At 48.7% G+C, this 16557-nt stretch overlaps 1 protein-coding gene across 2 annotated transcripts in view; it reads right to left on the bottom strand.

Moving 5' to 3' along the window:
* Window positions 1–1759: 1759 nt before the first annotated feature.
* NTNG2 (netrin G2) overlaps window positions 1760–16557 on the bottom strand; it is a 71827-nt gene continuing 57029 nt past the window's right edge. For both annotated transcript variants that reach the window (XM_034793946.1, XM_034793947.1), the window contains 3 exons: window positions 4862–5029; window positions 3585–3719; window positions 1760–2960 (listed from right to left, as the gene is read on the bottom strand). In XM_034793946.1, coding sequence (XP_034649837.1) covers window positions 2737–2960; window positions 3585–3719; window positions 4862–5029 — 527 coding nt within the window. In that variant the 3' untranslated portion in view covers window positions 1760–2736. The remainder of the gene's footprint in view (window positions 2961–3584; window positions 3720–4861; window positions 5030–16557) is intronic.

The following is a 16557-nucleotide window of genomic DNA, read 5'->3' as shown; positions in this document are numbered from 1 at the left end:
GTACTGAAGGTACATGGTCTAAACCCTGCTGCCAACCTGTGGTGAGGGGGTCATAACATTTCTGCTTATTTCTCTCTAAAGCCATTCAAGGAAGCCAGTGACCTCTTTTTAACGATGCTGTCTAATGCAGTACTGCCTCCTGTCCAGCAGCCATTTGCACACAGTCTCTAGCTGGTCAGTTCCCAACAGTGCCACCCTTGATTGTTTCCCCCCTCCCCCCATTGAAGTTTTGTGTTGCTGTTATAAATGTTCCGACTTCCATTGCAATAAAGCCACTTGAGCACAGAGCGGGGGCTCCAGTAGCTGTGGAGTCTGTCTGGGGAAATGGTTTTATGAAGTAGTAAATTATTTGCTGTTGCTTATAAATCTAATTGCCTAGAGAAATAGTAGTGCTTGGAAAGGGAAATGTGTATTTCCCCCTCCAGACGTGCTTTTAAGGTCTTGATTTAGTTATAGTCTCTCCTATAAAAACGACTTGCAAGAATTGTAACTCATGGGGACTGTGTCTGGTAGAGCAAGAAAGAATGATAGCACCAAGCAGCATCTAGCCAGTTTTAGACAACGTACAGCTGCACCAAAGAAAAGGAGGGAATGCCTCTGCCAACAAGTTCATGAAGTTGGCAGTACTTAAACTCCCTGTACCTAAAGGGTCAATTCAACTCTTCACCCTTTCTATGCTGGATTGAATCAAGTTCCATGCTCTCTGTATGTGGGATCTTACATATGAAAAAATAAGCTCTCAAAGCAAACAAGACCTTTGGATTTAATGATCCTATCCTACTATTTTCATTGAAGGACAGAATTTGTGCTCTCTCAACTCAAGTTTTCCCCCTTCTTTTACAAAGTAGTGGTCCTTTGCCATCCTCCACTGCAGCAGTGGCTGCATGTCAGTGGTTCTAGTTGTATATAGTTTCTGAAATACAGGGCTGAAAGATTCTAAGTGTGTTGTTTTCAGACCTGGAATACTCCCACTGCTGGGTACAAGCTGTGGCTAAGAGCCACGAAGTGGGGAGGAGGAACAGTTCCTATATGAAGAGTATCGAAACAGGAGAGATGTTGATCTGGGAAAGGGCAGTAGCATGATACTTTGGGTAAGAATACCAGAAATGGACAATGCCAGTGGCGGACTGATGGAAAAACAACTTCTGGGCTACCTCTCAGGCTGAAACCAGAGCATTGAAGTTGCCCAGAGAGCGAGAGATCTAAAGCGTTCAGCTGGGGGATCAAACTGCTTGCTCAGTTTGCAAATTGTCATGTATTGCTTCAGAATTCTCCGGCCCCCTTCCATGTGAACGGCTTAAAATACTTCCTCCTATTGTGGCATATTCATGAGCTTTAAATCTTTCCACATTTGAACTAACACCTGTGCGTTTACATGAAAGCCCAAGGTTGTGGCTGCTTTGAGTTAATATTCAAAATAGAGATTGTCCTCTGGCAAGCGTGCATAGCTGAACCAGTGTCCCGCCCTATTAGCAGAGTGTCGAAACAGCTGGTTCCCTTTGGGAAAACATCCCAATGCTGCCAAGCAGCAGCTTTTCCTGCTGCAGCGTCCCTTTGAGAAGACATCTGAAGAAGAGACCAACAGTCTCTGTAGATGCCAAATTAAAACCAGTCTTTGCTCGTAGCTGTTAACCATCCCTGATTACAGCCAAGCTGACCTTTTCAGCAAGGCGATTAAAAAAATTCCTTAGATCTTAAACACACAACAAACCCCCAGAGATTGCACCTTGGTATTTGAGTCAGAAAACACAAGAGAACATCGTGTATCAAAAAATAAGTCTTTACCTGCAATTAACTCTGCACGCAAAGGAAAACATGGTGGTCAAGCAGCAATTAATAGTTGCTTTACTGTAGGATTATACACCAGAATCAAATGCTCATGGTAAAATGTCCCTTTAGGTTGTAGTCCTTTTATAGCATTTAATTCAAACAAAAATAATTCTCTACCAAAAAAGTATTTGAACCGTACACTATACGGAAATGCCTGGATAAGACGTTGCACTCTGATATACCATGCGCACAATGGCCTTTTTGTTCTGGTCAAGTGCAAGAAAAGGAAATAAAAATCCAACAACAAAAATACAAAACTTAATAAATTCAGCAACTAGATTTGTAGGCAACGGTATCTCTAGGGCCCGGCCAAGTCAACAATGAAACATGGGACTATGCAGCAAGGATGGACCAAAGAGTCCCCAGGGATGCCTTGGACTCCAGTCTCTGGTGCCATGGGGCTCTGGAGCAATTAGGACTGGCTCTTTCAAAACAAGAAAGAAAATGAAACTACTGAAAAGTTTAAAAAAAAAAATCCTTGGATTGCGGCACTGTTTTGGCAGGGTCCCCCATGCCCTGGAACCAGAGCCCCCTGTGCAGAATGGGGAATGAGTCACTGCTTTTAAGGAAGTGTGTGTGACAGGAGTCCTTTCTAATGACAGCAAGCTACTGCAGCTTCTGCACAATGGCTGTCACAGTTCTCTCCCTGCAGCTCAGCAGCAAGTCCATGCTGCGGCTACCTCTGGCCAGGGCGCGGATGTTGGAGCAAGGCTGCTGCTGGTGGAAGGACAGGAGTCAGCCCCTGAGATGCTGTAGCTCTCGGTGGACAGGGGACTGAATGACGTCATGGAAGTCCTAGAGTAAAGGAAGGCTGAGGAGGTGATGCTGTGGAGGGCTACCTATGACCTTAGTCTCCTAGCCTCCCCCGGGTGATGCACCTTGACTTGGCTCCCTTGTGTTTGCAATTCAAAAGTCCAACAAGCGTCGCAGCTGGAGGATGAGAGCACTGATGAGGAAGGTGGTTAGGTTGAGGTATGTGCTGGAGGCAGAATTACAGGCCTTGTTGTCAGAGTCACACTTGGATTGCTCACACAGGACGCCTTTGTAGCCAGCAGGGCAGATGCATCTCTGGTTCTGGTAGCAGGTGCCACCATTCTGGCAAATCAAGAGCTCCTCGTCACAGACATTGGCTGCAAGGCAAAGAGGGAAGAAAGAACATGTGGAATTACTGCCAGCTACCCACAGCCCTGGGGCCTTAGGATTCTGCCCTGTGCGACAGTGAAGGCTTATTGCCTTCAATATAATTAAGGGATGTTGAAGGCTACACCACTGGGCTGTCATAGGGAACAAGGTGTAGCTGACAAAGCCCGGGTTAAAACTGTAACTAGAATGTGGACGCTGGCTTTTGCTCAGGTCTTTTTTCAGGCCCTTGGTATTAATCCAATTGCCCTGCAGCACCAGTGCAAGTCTAAGACCCCAGACTCATAGGAACAAACAGTGGTTGTAAACTATGCAATGACATTACATTAATGGGGCGGAGAAGGGACCTCAGCACTACACAGCCCTATAACCTGGGCTCTCTGCAACTACCTCCAATTGGCAGCTGAGCGGGTGTTGCTAAAGACGGCTCCCTCCTGCTGGCTCACTGCATCAGTCCTGTTCTCTGGCCAGGCCGGATCCTGTGCACAGCAGCACATGGCCCTGCCTTGGGACAGCATGCTCTAGCTCATTCCACCGCTGTCAAGTACAGGGGCTTTATGGGTGCTGCTGTGCATTTGTTACCCTGCTGCGCCCCGCTGGCCTGCGGTACTTACGAAAACAACCCTGTCTCCAGTAGTAATTGGGAAGGCAGTCGTCACACTTGGGCCCGACGGCACCTTCTCTGCATTCACAGTAGCCGGTCTCATTACAGCGGTCGTGCAACGATCCGATTTGATTGCAGTTGCATTCTGTCCAAACACATAGAAGCTACTTACTACATCCGCCTGTGCACACTGAGCACCAGGGAGCTCTCCATGCCTTTCCGACAGGGCTCTGCACGCTGACAGGACCTTGAGAAGGGCTGGCAGTGTGAGCTGCCCATTTAATCCTTGGCTTTTAGGAATGAACTTTTACAAGTACCCCACCTTGCAGCGCTGGGCTGCCTTTCCAACCACAGCAATTTATACACCGATTCTGCTCTACCTACTATTAAAATGCAGCTTGTTCGGGGCTGGAGGGCAGTAGCCAAGCGCACAGCTCACCAGAAGTGGTGGGAAGGGAGGGCATATTTTGGCCAAGCTTCTCCCCTTATGCAATGTACCACTGGCTCAACGTCCACACGCAATCTTGGGTCTCAGGATTGTAGCTGAAGGGTCAACCACACCAAACTACCTGCAAGTCCATTTAATTGCCTCAAAAGTGAAGTGGTTTTTTACTCGGGGCTTGTGGAACGCTGGTGGCAAGGGAGAAGGGAGTCCCTCTTCACTGGATCAAAGGGGTCAGACCCAGCAGCAGCACCGCTTCGCTCAGAGGGATGGGCGAGAACGGTGTGTCCTCTTTTTCTCACGGCTGCGTGAATGAGTGCCCAGTGAGGCAACAGCCACTGGGATCAGTCCGAGGGCGTGCAGTGGGGAATAGCACAGCAAAGCTGCAACTGCTACCTCCGCTACTGAACTGTGCTATGGGCGGGAATAACCCAGCAAGAGACGAATAGCTGAGGCCGGAGGCTAGGCTGGCTAAAAGAAGTGGGGATAGCATACTGGTTACCTTGAGTGTGCTAGTTCAAATCCAGCTTTCCTTTCTAGGGCAGTGCAAGCTTCCCCTATCCTGGGCTATCAATGCACCTTACCTGAGCTGGAGATGAAATATCTCCTTTGGGAAAGACAGAATTATTTAGTCTTTAAGGACAATTAACCCCTTGGCCTCTCTGCACTGATTGCTAGCCAGAAACTGGATGGCCACCAGACTGCGTTCACACAGGCCACCAGCCAGCCAGCGACTGGTAACTACTTTCAGCCATTGTTAATTTCAGCCAGCTGTGAAGTAGCGACCTAGTGAAACTCCCCGGAGAGGAGTGGCCACCACGCGCCATAGTGCCCCAGCTACTCACCTATGCACACGTTCTCGTCGTCTAGGTCTGCCGAGCCGTTCCGATAGAACCCGAGGCGGCAGTGCTGGCAGTGCTGCCCCCTGGTGTTGTGTTTGCAGCTGACGCAGGTCACCACATTCAGGAAGTCAATGTAGCTGCAGCGGTTGGAGTGGCCATAACACTCGCAGTCTGGTGGGGAGAGAAGTCCCTGGCATGCAGTCATTCCCATGGCACAGAATGGCCGTGCGCCATCAGAGGCAATAAGGTAGTGACACGAATCCAGGGGATTCAGAGGGGTTCTCTTTTGACAATACAATTGCCCCCCCCCAATATGGAGACAGACAGCTGGGTTGGTTGAAGGCCTCTGCTGGCATGTGGGTGATCAGGGTTTGAGAGTAACTACCCTGCTCTCACTGCAGGAAAAGGCTGTTTTTAAGGCCTTGTTCCTAAAGTGTAGATGGGTACACACCCTTCTGAGCCACACCCTAGCAGTTTTATTTCCAGGAACAGGATTTTAATCAGGGTGACTAGTGAGAGCTTTTGTTCTCCATTGACACACAAGGGGATAAGATGGCTAGAAATGTCTGTCTTACTGCACTGGCAGCGTTATGGCTCAGGGTGACAAGTTTGCCTGGGGAGCTTGAAGGGATAATGGGGAGCAGATTGGCACAAGAGACTGAGAGGAGCCAGTGTGTGTGTAGTTCATATTGCTAGTTCCACCCTGGGTCAACGTTCTGCTGTCACAGGCAGCATTCATGCGTCTCTAGTCACCAGCAGCAGAATAAAGAGGCCGAAAGGAGCAGAAGATGCAGTAGAAACAGGCCCAACAGGACCAGGTCTGACCTTTCCCAGTAGTTGGGGGATTCTGGAGATTTGGTTCAAACCCATCTTGACTGTTAGTGTAACAAAAAGAATGGCAGGGAGACCGAATGCAAGTGACATAAGCTGCCATGCACATGGAGGGGAGGGGAGGGGAGGTTTATGGGGAAGGGGAGTGAGATCTGCTTCTATGAAAGAGCCAGGCAGGGTTTTCCCCCACAGTTCCCAGTGCCTTTGAGATGAATTGTGACTGAATTGTAAACACTGAATTTCAATGAAATAAATTTTGCCTGCTCAGTTAATGTTCAAGGAATCTTCTAATTGGGTATTGCTGGCTGTTGTAGGTGTGTGAAGGTTATTTTATCATAAGGATTCTTTCTTATAATGATAAATAACAGATGTATTCAGAGACAAGTGTAACTGCTAGTCTTCTAAGTGTCTGACACCTCCCTGACCCAGGTAGGTGGTGTTTTTGGGTTGTTTTTTTTTTAAAGGCGAGGAAAATCTTGATCACAGGGTTAGAAAGATCCCTCTAAAGCTTGCAGCGTCTTAGTTTCAGTTTTCTGTTTTCCCACCAACCATCGTTTCTCCCTCTTACCTCTAAATGTTTCAACAGGTGCCACTGGGCCAGAGCCAGATTTGAGCCTGATGAGTTTGGAGATCTTGGAAGCCGCTTGGAAAAATTAAAAACATGCTTTTTCTCATCACTTAACACACATTCACTTCCTACCCTGCGGGAGAGCAGCTCTGGTGCTAGAACAATAATGGAGTAAGCCAAGAACATCACGTTGGCATCGCTGAAATCTATTTCTGCTCAAGACAGCTGGTGGCTTTCTACATTTCTCATGGTTCCCCCCCCCCCAAGTTTGGTGTATAAGAAATTCCACCTATAAAAGTGCTCTATTGCACAGAGCGCTCAGTGAAAAGCAGTTATTGTTCCTGGATCCTGCCCACCGCTTTACATGTGTGTAGAGGAATGAATCAGGTTAGACAGTCAGGCTATAGCTATACAAGTCTAACCATTTAAAATATCAGTTTCCTGTGGACTCCATTTAATGTAATCACACCAAATCACATACAAAAAGGGGCTAGCAATTCATGGAATCAGAGACGTGTAGGACTGGAAGGGACCTCGAGAGGACTTCTAGTCCAGTCCTCTGCACTCAAGGCAGAACTAAGTATTATCTAGCCCAATTACAGCTGACAGTGCCACTACTCTAAGGCTTGGTACCAGCCAGGGCTCTCCTAACAGTACACAAGCTACCACACCAGCCAGCTAACACACTACAGCAGGCAGTACCTGGCTTCTTTGCATGCTTCTTGCCAGCAGAGTGTGCTGTGTGTCCTGGTTTGCTCTTTGGAGCAGCTGCATGTGAGATAAATAAAAAACTACAGCTCAATGCTCTAGAAGAGAGAGAGAGAATTCCCAACAGCAGTGGAAGGCGAGTAGCCGGCCCCACCGAGAAGGGGACTTACTCGGAGCTATCCCAGCAGAGAGAAACCTTTGCTGCTAACATGCACATTAGAGCAGTACTTCAGTGCATTACCATGGTGATTACATTAGCGGCCTTTGCTTCCAATGAGGGCTAATGGGTTTCAGTGCCTGGGCTGCTTTGTCCTTTTTAAACCCTAGCAGGGATGAGACGAGGAGGCTGCCAAACAGGCTTGTTGCCTGGGGTGCTGAGCTATAACAAAGAATCAGGTAATAAAACTTCACACTGCTCTGTTCGGTCAAGTGCCCACACTACGCTCAGGGCTGCACAAGGCTGAAGATGACATGTTCTCTTCCCAAGGAGCTTCCAGTGTGAACGCAGCTAAGAGCTGCCTAGCTAAGGAGACCACTTTCCTTTACAAAGATTAAACTTCGCAACACCCCCCAGGCTGTGGGAAAGGGTCAGTTATCCCCCACTTTACAGATGGGGGAACTGAGGCACAGGGGGAAGGTAGTGGTTTGCTGATGTGGGTCAGTGGAAGAGCAAGAGAGAAAAAGTGGGAATCCCAAGGCTGAGTCACCTGTTCTAATCCCTAATTCAGGCACTTGATCCACGCCCTGCCCACCCATTGAAAGCATTCTATGATCCTAACACTCTGAGCTGCAGTTGGCCCATGGATTTGCTGTCCCCTCACTCTGGTGACAGCCTTAAGCAGTGAGTAGCTACGCTGCCTACCTGTCCCATAGGCGTTCATAGGCCAAACAAAGTACATGTACCCCAAGGGGAAAGTTCACCCAGTGCAAAGGTGTCAGGGAGATTCAGGGCCTCATGCAGCCCCTCTGCACAGGGATAAATGTTACTCTTCATTTCTGTTTAGGAAGAACAGTCAATCAGCCAGCGAGAGCTGGTGCAGGAGTCCCTGTGAGGTATAGTTTCAACTATGCTTGAAATAGACGTTAAAAGAAAAAAACAGATAACTTGTTTCCTGGGGGAAGGGGAAGGAGATGAGACAAGCCTCTTTCATTTGCCAGTAAACAGCCTAACCCCTCTTGAATTACAAACTGCTCTCCAGCAAAAAAGCCCCAGCCTCACGCTGTCCGTCTCTGTATTTTTTCCTGCACGTAGCGGTTTCATAGCTGGCTTTCATCTGAGGAGTGCAAAGCTCTTTACAAGATCTTCATTAGCAAAGCCTCCCAAAGGCCCTGGTTGTACGGTAGGAGTTTTTAGCTCTCTTTTATGATGGGGAAACCGAGGCACAAGGCAGTTAAGTGACTAGCGCACAATTATATCGTGCATCAGGTGTGGAGCTGGGAATAGGCGCTAGGAGGCCTGATGCCCAATACCTTGTTCTAATCAACAGTTTCCCCACTCGTTTCCCCCACCCCATTGCTGTGCTTATGACCCTTCAGCCTCCACCTTGCTAGGGACTAGGGTGAGTGACCGCAGTGCCAGGTAAAATGGCCCAGTGATGGACGCTCACGAACCCACCAGCAAAGCGACACCAGCGCGCGTTATTTTGTAAGCCAGCGGACGGTGATTGAGTAACACCCCCTACCCCATCCCAGCGGCTGTCAGCGAAAAGGCACACTGTGCAGCCCTTCATTTCTGCCATCCCGAGGGGGGTGGGGGGGGAGCTGTGTTGCTCAGCAGACGTGCTTCTTCTTGAGGGGTTGCGGGGGGGTTGTTTCACTGCGTCGTGCTAGAACGGCATTATCCCCCCTTCCACCCGAGGGCAAGCTCCCACCTTACAGCGCTTCGCAGGCATGTTCCGAACAGCATAGCCTGGGTGCCGCTGCTTAGCGCCTCTCAGCTGCCCTCGCCAAACAGGCAGGTGGAGCCATGCGCCTCCCAGCGCCTTTGGGCTAGATTTAGCTCAGCGGGCTGGAAGGGAGGAGAACACTGCAGGCTGCATCCCTGGCACTGGCCAGGATGCTGTGCCAGTCACAGGCAGGGCCAGCTGCCGGCTTGGGCGGCCAGCCACGGAGGGGCTGACCCAGCCTTCGTAGCCGACCACTGGGCCTCACAGAGCCAAAAGTGGGGGGGGGGGGCCCACAACTGCTTGGGTCACAGTCAACCCCAAGCAGGGTCTGCTACCCCACGGGCAGCATCCCAGACTGTAACAATGCGCTGCCCTTGCCCAAATCACAGCCCTGGGCCTGTTCTTAGGCCCAGACGGGCCTTGCCCCAAAGAGCGACTGGCTGTATGATGCCAAGCACGATGGGGCCCCAGCCTGCCTGGGGGATGGTAGGTACTACACATATACGTCATAGTAATGAGGCCTTAGTGGCAGGGCACAGTTGGCAGGGATCGGAGAGGAAACGGTCACCCGCTACACTGGTGACAGGGGCTAGTGCTCAGAGAAGGCGGCTGGGAGCCAGCCCCAGCCAGGGGTCCTTCCCCTGCTGTAGCACACCCATGGTGTAAAACGCTGGCAAGTCAATTAAATGCCCTGTGCCTCAGTTTCCGCAACGGCAGCAACTTTCAAGGGAAGACTCACTTGCCTTGCAAAGCACCTGTCGCGCCTAAGGTGGCAGATGCGAGAGCAATGACCGAAAAGGAGCACGCTGCCCGGCCGGGGTGCTGGGGCCAATGCAGGGTTGCGGCTAGTGGCCCCGTCTCCACTGCTTTACAATACTGCCCTCTGGAGAACAACTATGGGGTTAGCCGGGCGCTGTCAGGCAGCCTGTTTGTTGCAGTGCTTTCAGTGATCATTTGGGCCACGCAGTGAACAAAGCGACAGTCACTGGAGGCTCCCAGGTGCCTCTGCTCCTGAGTTTCGTTACTTCTTGCCGAGGGCCTGAGTTTTCCATCCTGACTCGTTTCAACTGCAGCCCCATCAGTGAAAAGTGAACCCGGCAGGCAGCCCAAGCTATTGTGAGCCCTTAGGCAGCTGCCAGCCCTTGAACAGGTGGGCTGTTTGCTATCCCCAAGCCAGGTGGCTTTAGCCTGGGGGAAGCCTCGCTAGGCCGAAGTTTCCATGGCGACAGAGCCCCAATCCTGTCTGTGTAGTCTTTTTGATCAGCTGTGATCAGAGCAGTTCAGCTCAGTGCTGCTGTCTTACCTCTTCTCCCACTGTCGCTGCTCACCAGGCCGGGGGATTGGCACAGGATGAAGGGCAGCACGTAATGCAGTGCAGCCAGCAGAACGCAGTTGTCGTCCCCCCCCGCCCCAGAACACCTGCCCACCTTTGTGCCAGTCCCCAGGGCAGTGAAACCCTCCCACTCAGTGGCATTGAGACTCAGCAAACACGATGGTTGATTTGGGGGCATTTGACAGGACCGTTCTGAACTTAATTTGAGGCTGGGGAGGGGGGGCTGCAGAGATAACAAGGCAAATATCAGGAGATGGTCCCACCCCATGGTAAGGGATTGAGGAAAATGGCCCCACCTGCTGCCCACTTCCCTAAAAGAGGGACGAGACGAAGTAAAAGAAAAGTGAATGAACACTTGAGGAATTTGTGGGGGAGCAAGCATGGGGGATTGGAACACCCGCTTCCTTCTTAATACTTGGAGGTTCCCACTGTGACCCCCGCCCCAAGTCCCAAAGTCAACTCTCATGTCCTGGCACCTCCCCGCCCAAAGCCATTGTTTGGAGCAGCGCAGCAGGCCAGCATGCTTAGCCAGGCTTTGGGGCTAGGCAGTGTCCATAACATAGGTTGGGCACTCGAGTCTCCATTGTGTCATGTTAGTTATACCTGGGCACAGTGGGTGTGAAAGGCTAGCACAGCGGTGCGTGCACAGTTGGGTTTTACACCCACTTGGGACAGCCTCAAATGTTGAGGTGAGGTACAAGGCCGTGGAAAAATCAGGCCCTAGGCTTCTCCATTGCTGCAGCTGTACAAGGAGACTGGCTTTTACTAGGTGCCTCTGGCTCTGAGGAACCCAAAGGAAAAAAACTCTCTGGGGGGAGGAGGTTTAAGAATCCAGGGATCAGCTAATTAGGCTTAACTATGTCAGTCCAGGGTGGCCGATTAGCCTAATTAAACTAGCCAGTTGATTGGTCAGGGGGAGGGGCGTGTGGTGTTCTCAGCTGCAGCAGGTGAAATCTCTTCTAAATACAGCACCTTTGGCTGGTGTCTTTTCAGTTAACTGGGGTGTAGAGCCACAGCTTCTAACTAGGAAAGCAAAGCTCGGGTCCAACAGGGCATCTGGTTGATTGAGGAAACCATTTCCTGTGTATTATTGGCAACCAGCATGAGGACCTGAGAAAGCACCTTCCCTCCTCCCCCAACTGATTCTAAATAAGCTTGTTTAAAGGTCACCAACTTTATTCTCATTGAAAAAAATGGGACTTTGCCTGCTTCTGGCATCTTCCACCCAAGGCGCTCCAAGTGATTCACAAGCAAGAGTGGATTTATAATCACAGACACCCCTCCAAGGTAAGCTACATCACCCCCTTTTTACAGATGGGAAACTGAAGGTGTAGAAAAGAGAAGTAACTTGAATATGGTCATGCTAAATCAGTGGCATAGCCGGAGAGAGAATCTAGATCTCGCAACTCAAGACCATCCTTCTTCCCCTCCCAGTCTGTCTTCATCCATTGTTCCTACAAGCTTACGAAGAAAGAGCTCCAGGATACAGGCTGAAGAGAGTTCATAGCCTTAAGGGGCTAGTCCAGCCCAAATCTCTTACAATCCGCCTGGGAATTAGCTACCCATCGTCGGCTCCTCCTAGCGAGTCATTCTAATATCTAATGACTGCTATGCGTCCACATTTTATTGACATTGGAAGAGAACCCCCTCACTCTGTCCTCGCTTCCCTTTGACACAGGCTCCAAGCCCGAGAGCACCTCCTTACCTCGGATGTTTTCAGGAGGCTCCTGTGGAACAGGTTTGGGTCCAAGCCCTGTTGGGTTTGCTGGACGCCGAACAGCTTGAAATGGCACCAACAGAAAGAACATCAGCTTAATGTAGACACTGTATTTGTTCCTCATAAAGGCTGTGCAGGGAGCTTCAGTCAGACACACTGACTGGGAGGGTGGAGCAGCATCAAATTTCTCTGCTCCCCCCCATCCAATTTCTAAAAACCATCAACGCTCCATGGAAATTAGGGTCTTCAAGAACGGTTAGAAGCAGTAAAATTACCTTTCCTCATGCAAGGAGCTGTTGGGTTTGCTGGCAGCATATGGCTGTTCTACAGCCTACAGGAGAGGAAAGCTGTGGCTGGAATCTCACCAGCTACAGAGGATCCTCTAGCCACCATTTCTAACTCCTTCCTTAAACAGAAGGGATGCCTACTAGCTCACTTGGCAACAATCCAAATGGTAGAAACTTAAGTTGGTCTTGAAATACTTTTAATTCCATCCAGAGAAGAAAGTACCTGTCCCTGTTAATTGACAGAATGCAAGACAATTATTTTCTTCTTCTTTTGTTTAAATATCGTCAGCTCAGAATTAGCTGGATTTCACATAAGCAACTCAAAACTGATGGAAAAAACTGCAGATGGACTATGCGAGAACATAGGTCTGAGGAAACCCCCTCATGATGGTCAGCCATCACTGGGAGCCCAGCCACTTCTAATGTATCTTCTCAGGTGATAGTAAGTCTTAGCACTTGCATTCATAGATCTCAAAGCACTCTGCAAAGGTGGACATCGTTAGATCTATTTTACAGACAGAGCAACTGAGACAGAGGGAGGGGAAATAACTCAACCAAGGTCAGATGCAAAGCTAGAACTAGAACTCAGGATCCCAATTATTTCATAAAGGCCATTATGAAGACCCTACCAATCAGGTGCACTTTCTATCAGCACAATCTAGCATAGATATGGATAATATGAATCCATCTCTCCACATACAGTATCATATCTACGTGTAGTTTAGAGCTGGGCTCAAGCCACAAAGATTTCAAATGCCCCAAAGTTGGGGCAGTGTTTGGCTTCAGGTTTTTGGCTGGACATTGTTATGGAGATAGGGACCAACAGTGAACTCCAGATCTAGGTACGAATTCCAGCCCTCCATTCCAAGCCCCTCACGTTTCAAGATCTTGGGTTTTAGTGTGGGCCCAGCGCTAATACACATTAGATTCTATATTAAAAGAGATGCTAATTTATACAGCAGGAATTTGCCAGGGGCTCATTGACTGGGAAACCGGGTTGGATAGTGCCAGTCTGCTGCCAGCACTGAGTGTATCGGTCTGAACCAGGAAGGAGGGGGACTAGGCAAGGTAAGCTGAGCCTCAGGCTCTGAAGGCCAGCATGGCATCTCTTGAGATTCCCGCGTGTAGTGTCTACAGCGTACCTTGGTCACATAAGTACAGGGCAAGAAGCCAAGGAAACATACAGAGTCTATGCACCAGACAACACATTCCTGACAATGTACAAAGTTACTCAATTTTACAAACACGGTCTAAACTCAGGAATCAACTAGATTTCCATGATCCTCACAGTTCACCCGAGCACCAAGCTGAGAACAATCTCCTCTACCATTTATCGTCTTCATCTTTCATGTATATGACTAAACCCGGAGGCTCAGTCTAGCCTCTCCACATTACCAGTGGTGCGCAGGGCATAGACAAAACCAGAGCCTTTCCCAACTGGGCTGGAGAGAGAGATGCATGGAAAGCAGAGCATTCTAGTAACAAGCAATTTCTAAGCATCAGTCCCTAGTTGGACTGTACTAGCCTGTAACACCAGTTCAGCAGCATGTCTCCTACCTTCTTTTCCAGGATCAGCCTTGGACTGGGGGGAGCCCACCTGCAGTGGGGCAGCTGCCGAAGAGCTGGTGAATTCTTGCAGAGGTAATATAGGAAAGTCACATTACAAAAGGGGTTGAGGCAAACGGAAGCACCAGCTAGCAGCCTTGGGTTTACGAGATGAAGGGCCAGATCTCCTGCTGATATAAACTGGCAGAGGCCTACTGACTGCAATGGAGTGATGCTGACTTATTCTGCACCTATACAACTGTGCAGCTTGTAATGTTTCAGACTCCACCCACGTTATATATGTACCACCGCAGGCATTCCTTAGTTTCTGAGGCCTTCGCCACTAGAGGCACTGTGGGACACTGACCCAGGGCTACAAGTGGAGAGTTCGAGTGCAACACATGGTCACTGGGAGTTCCTAGCTCCCAGGCCTGTGTTCCGGCCATGTCTATTTTCCTAAAAATCAGTGCAGGAACTCAAGAAACCATTGCAAAGAAATTAAAACAACAAGATGGCTGCCCATTTGTGTAGTTCCCATTGCAAATAACTCACTGTGTGCCCTCCCAACTAGGTCTGTAGCAAACCCCAGTGCCACAATTTTGTTGACAATCTTCGTTCTTGCTAGTGTACAAACCAGGAAGTAAAATGAAAAAGCCATGTTGTTAATTTCAAGCTTCAGTTGAGTAACATAAGGAAGGGGGGGGGAGGGTGTGAAAACCCTCAATCTTTGCCAAATTTAAAAGAACAAACCCAAGAAGGAGAGAAATGTGATTTCCCGGCCCCTACTAGGGGATTATAAACAATGCAGAGTAAAAAATATATGACAATCTCTAAAAGTAGGTGACAGTGTCCTTTTCATTGGGAAAATGGAAGCCGATTGATATTAATATGGTGTTAAAGAGAATATGAAAAAAGCCCCTCACTAATTGGCAAGGGTTTAATTAGAGTCACAATAAAAACCAGCCCTAGAGGCATTTTGCTTTTTAGTCATTCACATACACCTCCACTTGTTCATCTTTACAGAGTCAGGAGAATTATTAATGCTCTTTATCCCAAGAACTTTTCCATTGTAGCTTAGTGACATTCACAGATGGTTTTACATATCAGTTGTGGGTGTGAGGGAGAGACACAAATTTCTCTTCCAGACCCTCTCTGTTAGAATTGGAGTCTGGCAAAAATCAGGATGGTCCCATCACTGAGTTTTTTCAGTACAGACCAGAGGTGTCCTAGGTCTTGTCTATACTGAGGAAGAGGGTTCCAGTAAATTGGATGCTTCTTTCACTCTCCTAGTTGTGGGAAGCATTTGTTAAGTTCACATGAGTCTCACATTGAGAAAAGGCTGAAACTGGGTTGTTCAAACATTAGGAAGCCAACAGAAAATAAATAAATAAATACAGAAGTGGATTAGCTAATATTTATGTAGGACCTATACAAAACCAATGTTTTGCACTCCACTTCTGTGATCCTTCTGTTGGCTCTGTCAGAGCAGTTAATGAACAAATTGCTTTTCCCAGAGCTGAACTGATACCATTGAGACGGTTGGACCATGAACCAAAAAAAAAAAAAAATAGAGGGAGAGGTAGAGAGAGGTGGGTTTTTTTTGATCACCCCAAATTGGAGGGAAGAATGTCACTGCCTGACAATGGAAAGCACAAAATCTGACAGAATATGACAAGTTTCTACAAGGAAACGGGAAAGGGAAATTAACAGATTAAGAAAAGCACTTGATTAATTTCTCTTCAGCATGACTCCTCAGTTTCCTTTAGTTGTCTCTCCCCTTCAGTGTCCTTTGGCTGAGTTTAGTTTATGTCCCTATGTTTTTAAATGCATTCTATTCCCCCTCCCACCTCGGATTTGCTCCTTGGCAACATGAAAGGCAAAAGAGGTTCATGCTATCACACGACCACAGCTCCACCTTGACCACAAAGAACACGACAAGCAGCTAAAAGGAGCAGTCGTCTAGTGGATCTATGCAACTTAAAGATCAAAACCAAATCTAATCTGCTCTTCTAGTCTACGTTCCACATTCTTCTCCCGACTGCTGCCAGCTAGTACATGAAAGCACAAATGGGGAAGGGGGGGAAAAATCAGTCTAGCTTTAAATACCTGTTTTTTTCTGCGTCTCTTGGATAGGCACAGAGGCAGGGAGCCCAGGTGGCTGTTTGGCAGTGACTGCTCAGGGTGGGAAGCAAAAATTGAGAGGGTAAAAGATCTGAATACATGCCAAAGGAAGGAGAAACAGCACAGAGACGGGGCAGCATTTTAAAGGAATTTTTAAAAATTTCTTCCTGGCTAGAGCTGTGTTTAAAGTACAGCTGGGACCTGAGCAGCAAAATTCAGACCTGGATTTTGAACCCATCCGAAGGGGCAGGGGGAGAATGCTGGGATTCTGGCCCCGCTCTAGCAGTAACTCCACTGACGTCAATAGAGTTACACTGATTTTAAACATCTGTAGCGGGGCCAATCAGAATTAGGGTCTCCTCTTTGATTCCTATCTCGGCCTGGTCATGTACATGTAATGTATTGTGGCAACATCTGTGCAGAGGCCATAGCCATCAATGGGGACCGAGTCCAGGGCTTTCAGCACCCCTGCCATTTCAGCCAGAGGAGTAACACAGTTAGCTGTCAGTAAGTAGCAGGCTGTTTTTCTCATCAGGAGCAACCACGAGATGGAATCACAATGACACACATTAAGTCAGTAGAGGAACAAAAGGGGGGAACAAGAGGCTTGAAGCTCAGTCCTGCCCACCCCAATCTAGAACCAGGGACATCGTGTTGCAAATTTTGCAGCCTGACACCAGTTAATTCAATGGAAGAAACTGGT

This window comes from Trachemys scripta, chromosome 17 (genome assembly GCF_013100865.1).
Source record: "Trachemys scripta elegans isolate TJP31775 chromosome 17, CAS_Tse_1.0, whole genome shotgun sequence".
In the NCBI taxonomy this organism is placed as follows: domain Eukaryota; kingdom Metazoa; phylum Chordata; order Testudines; family Emydidae; genus Trachemys; species Trachemys scripta.
This window is presented reverse-complemented; position numbering and strand designations above follow the sequence as displayed.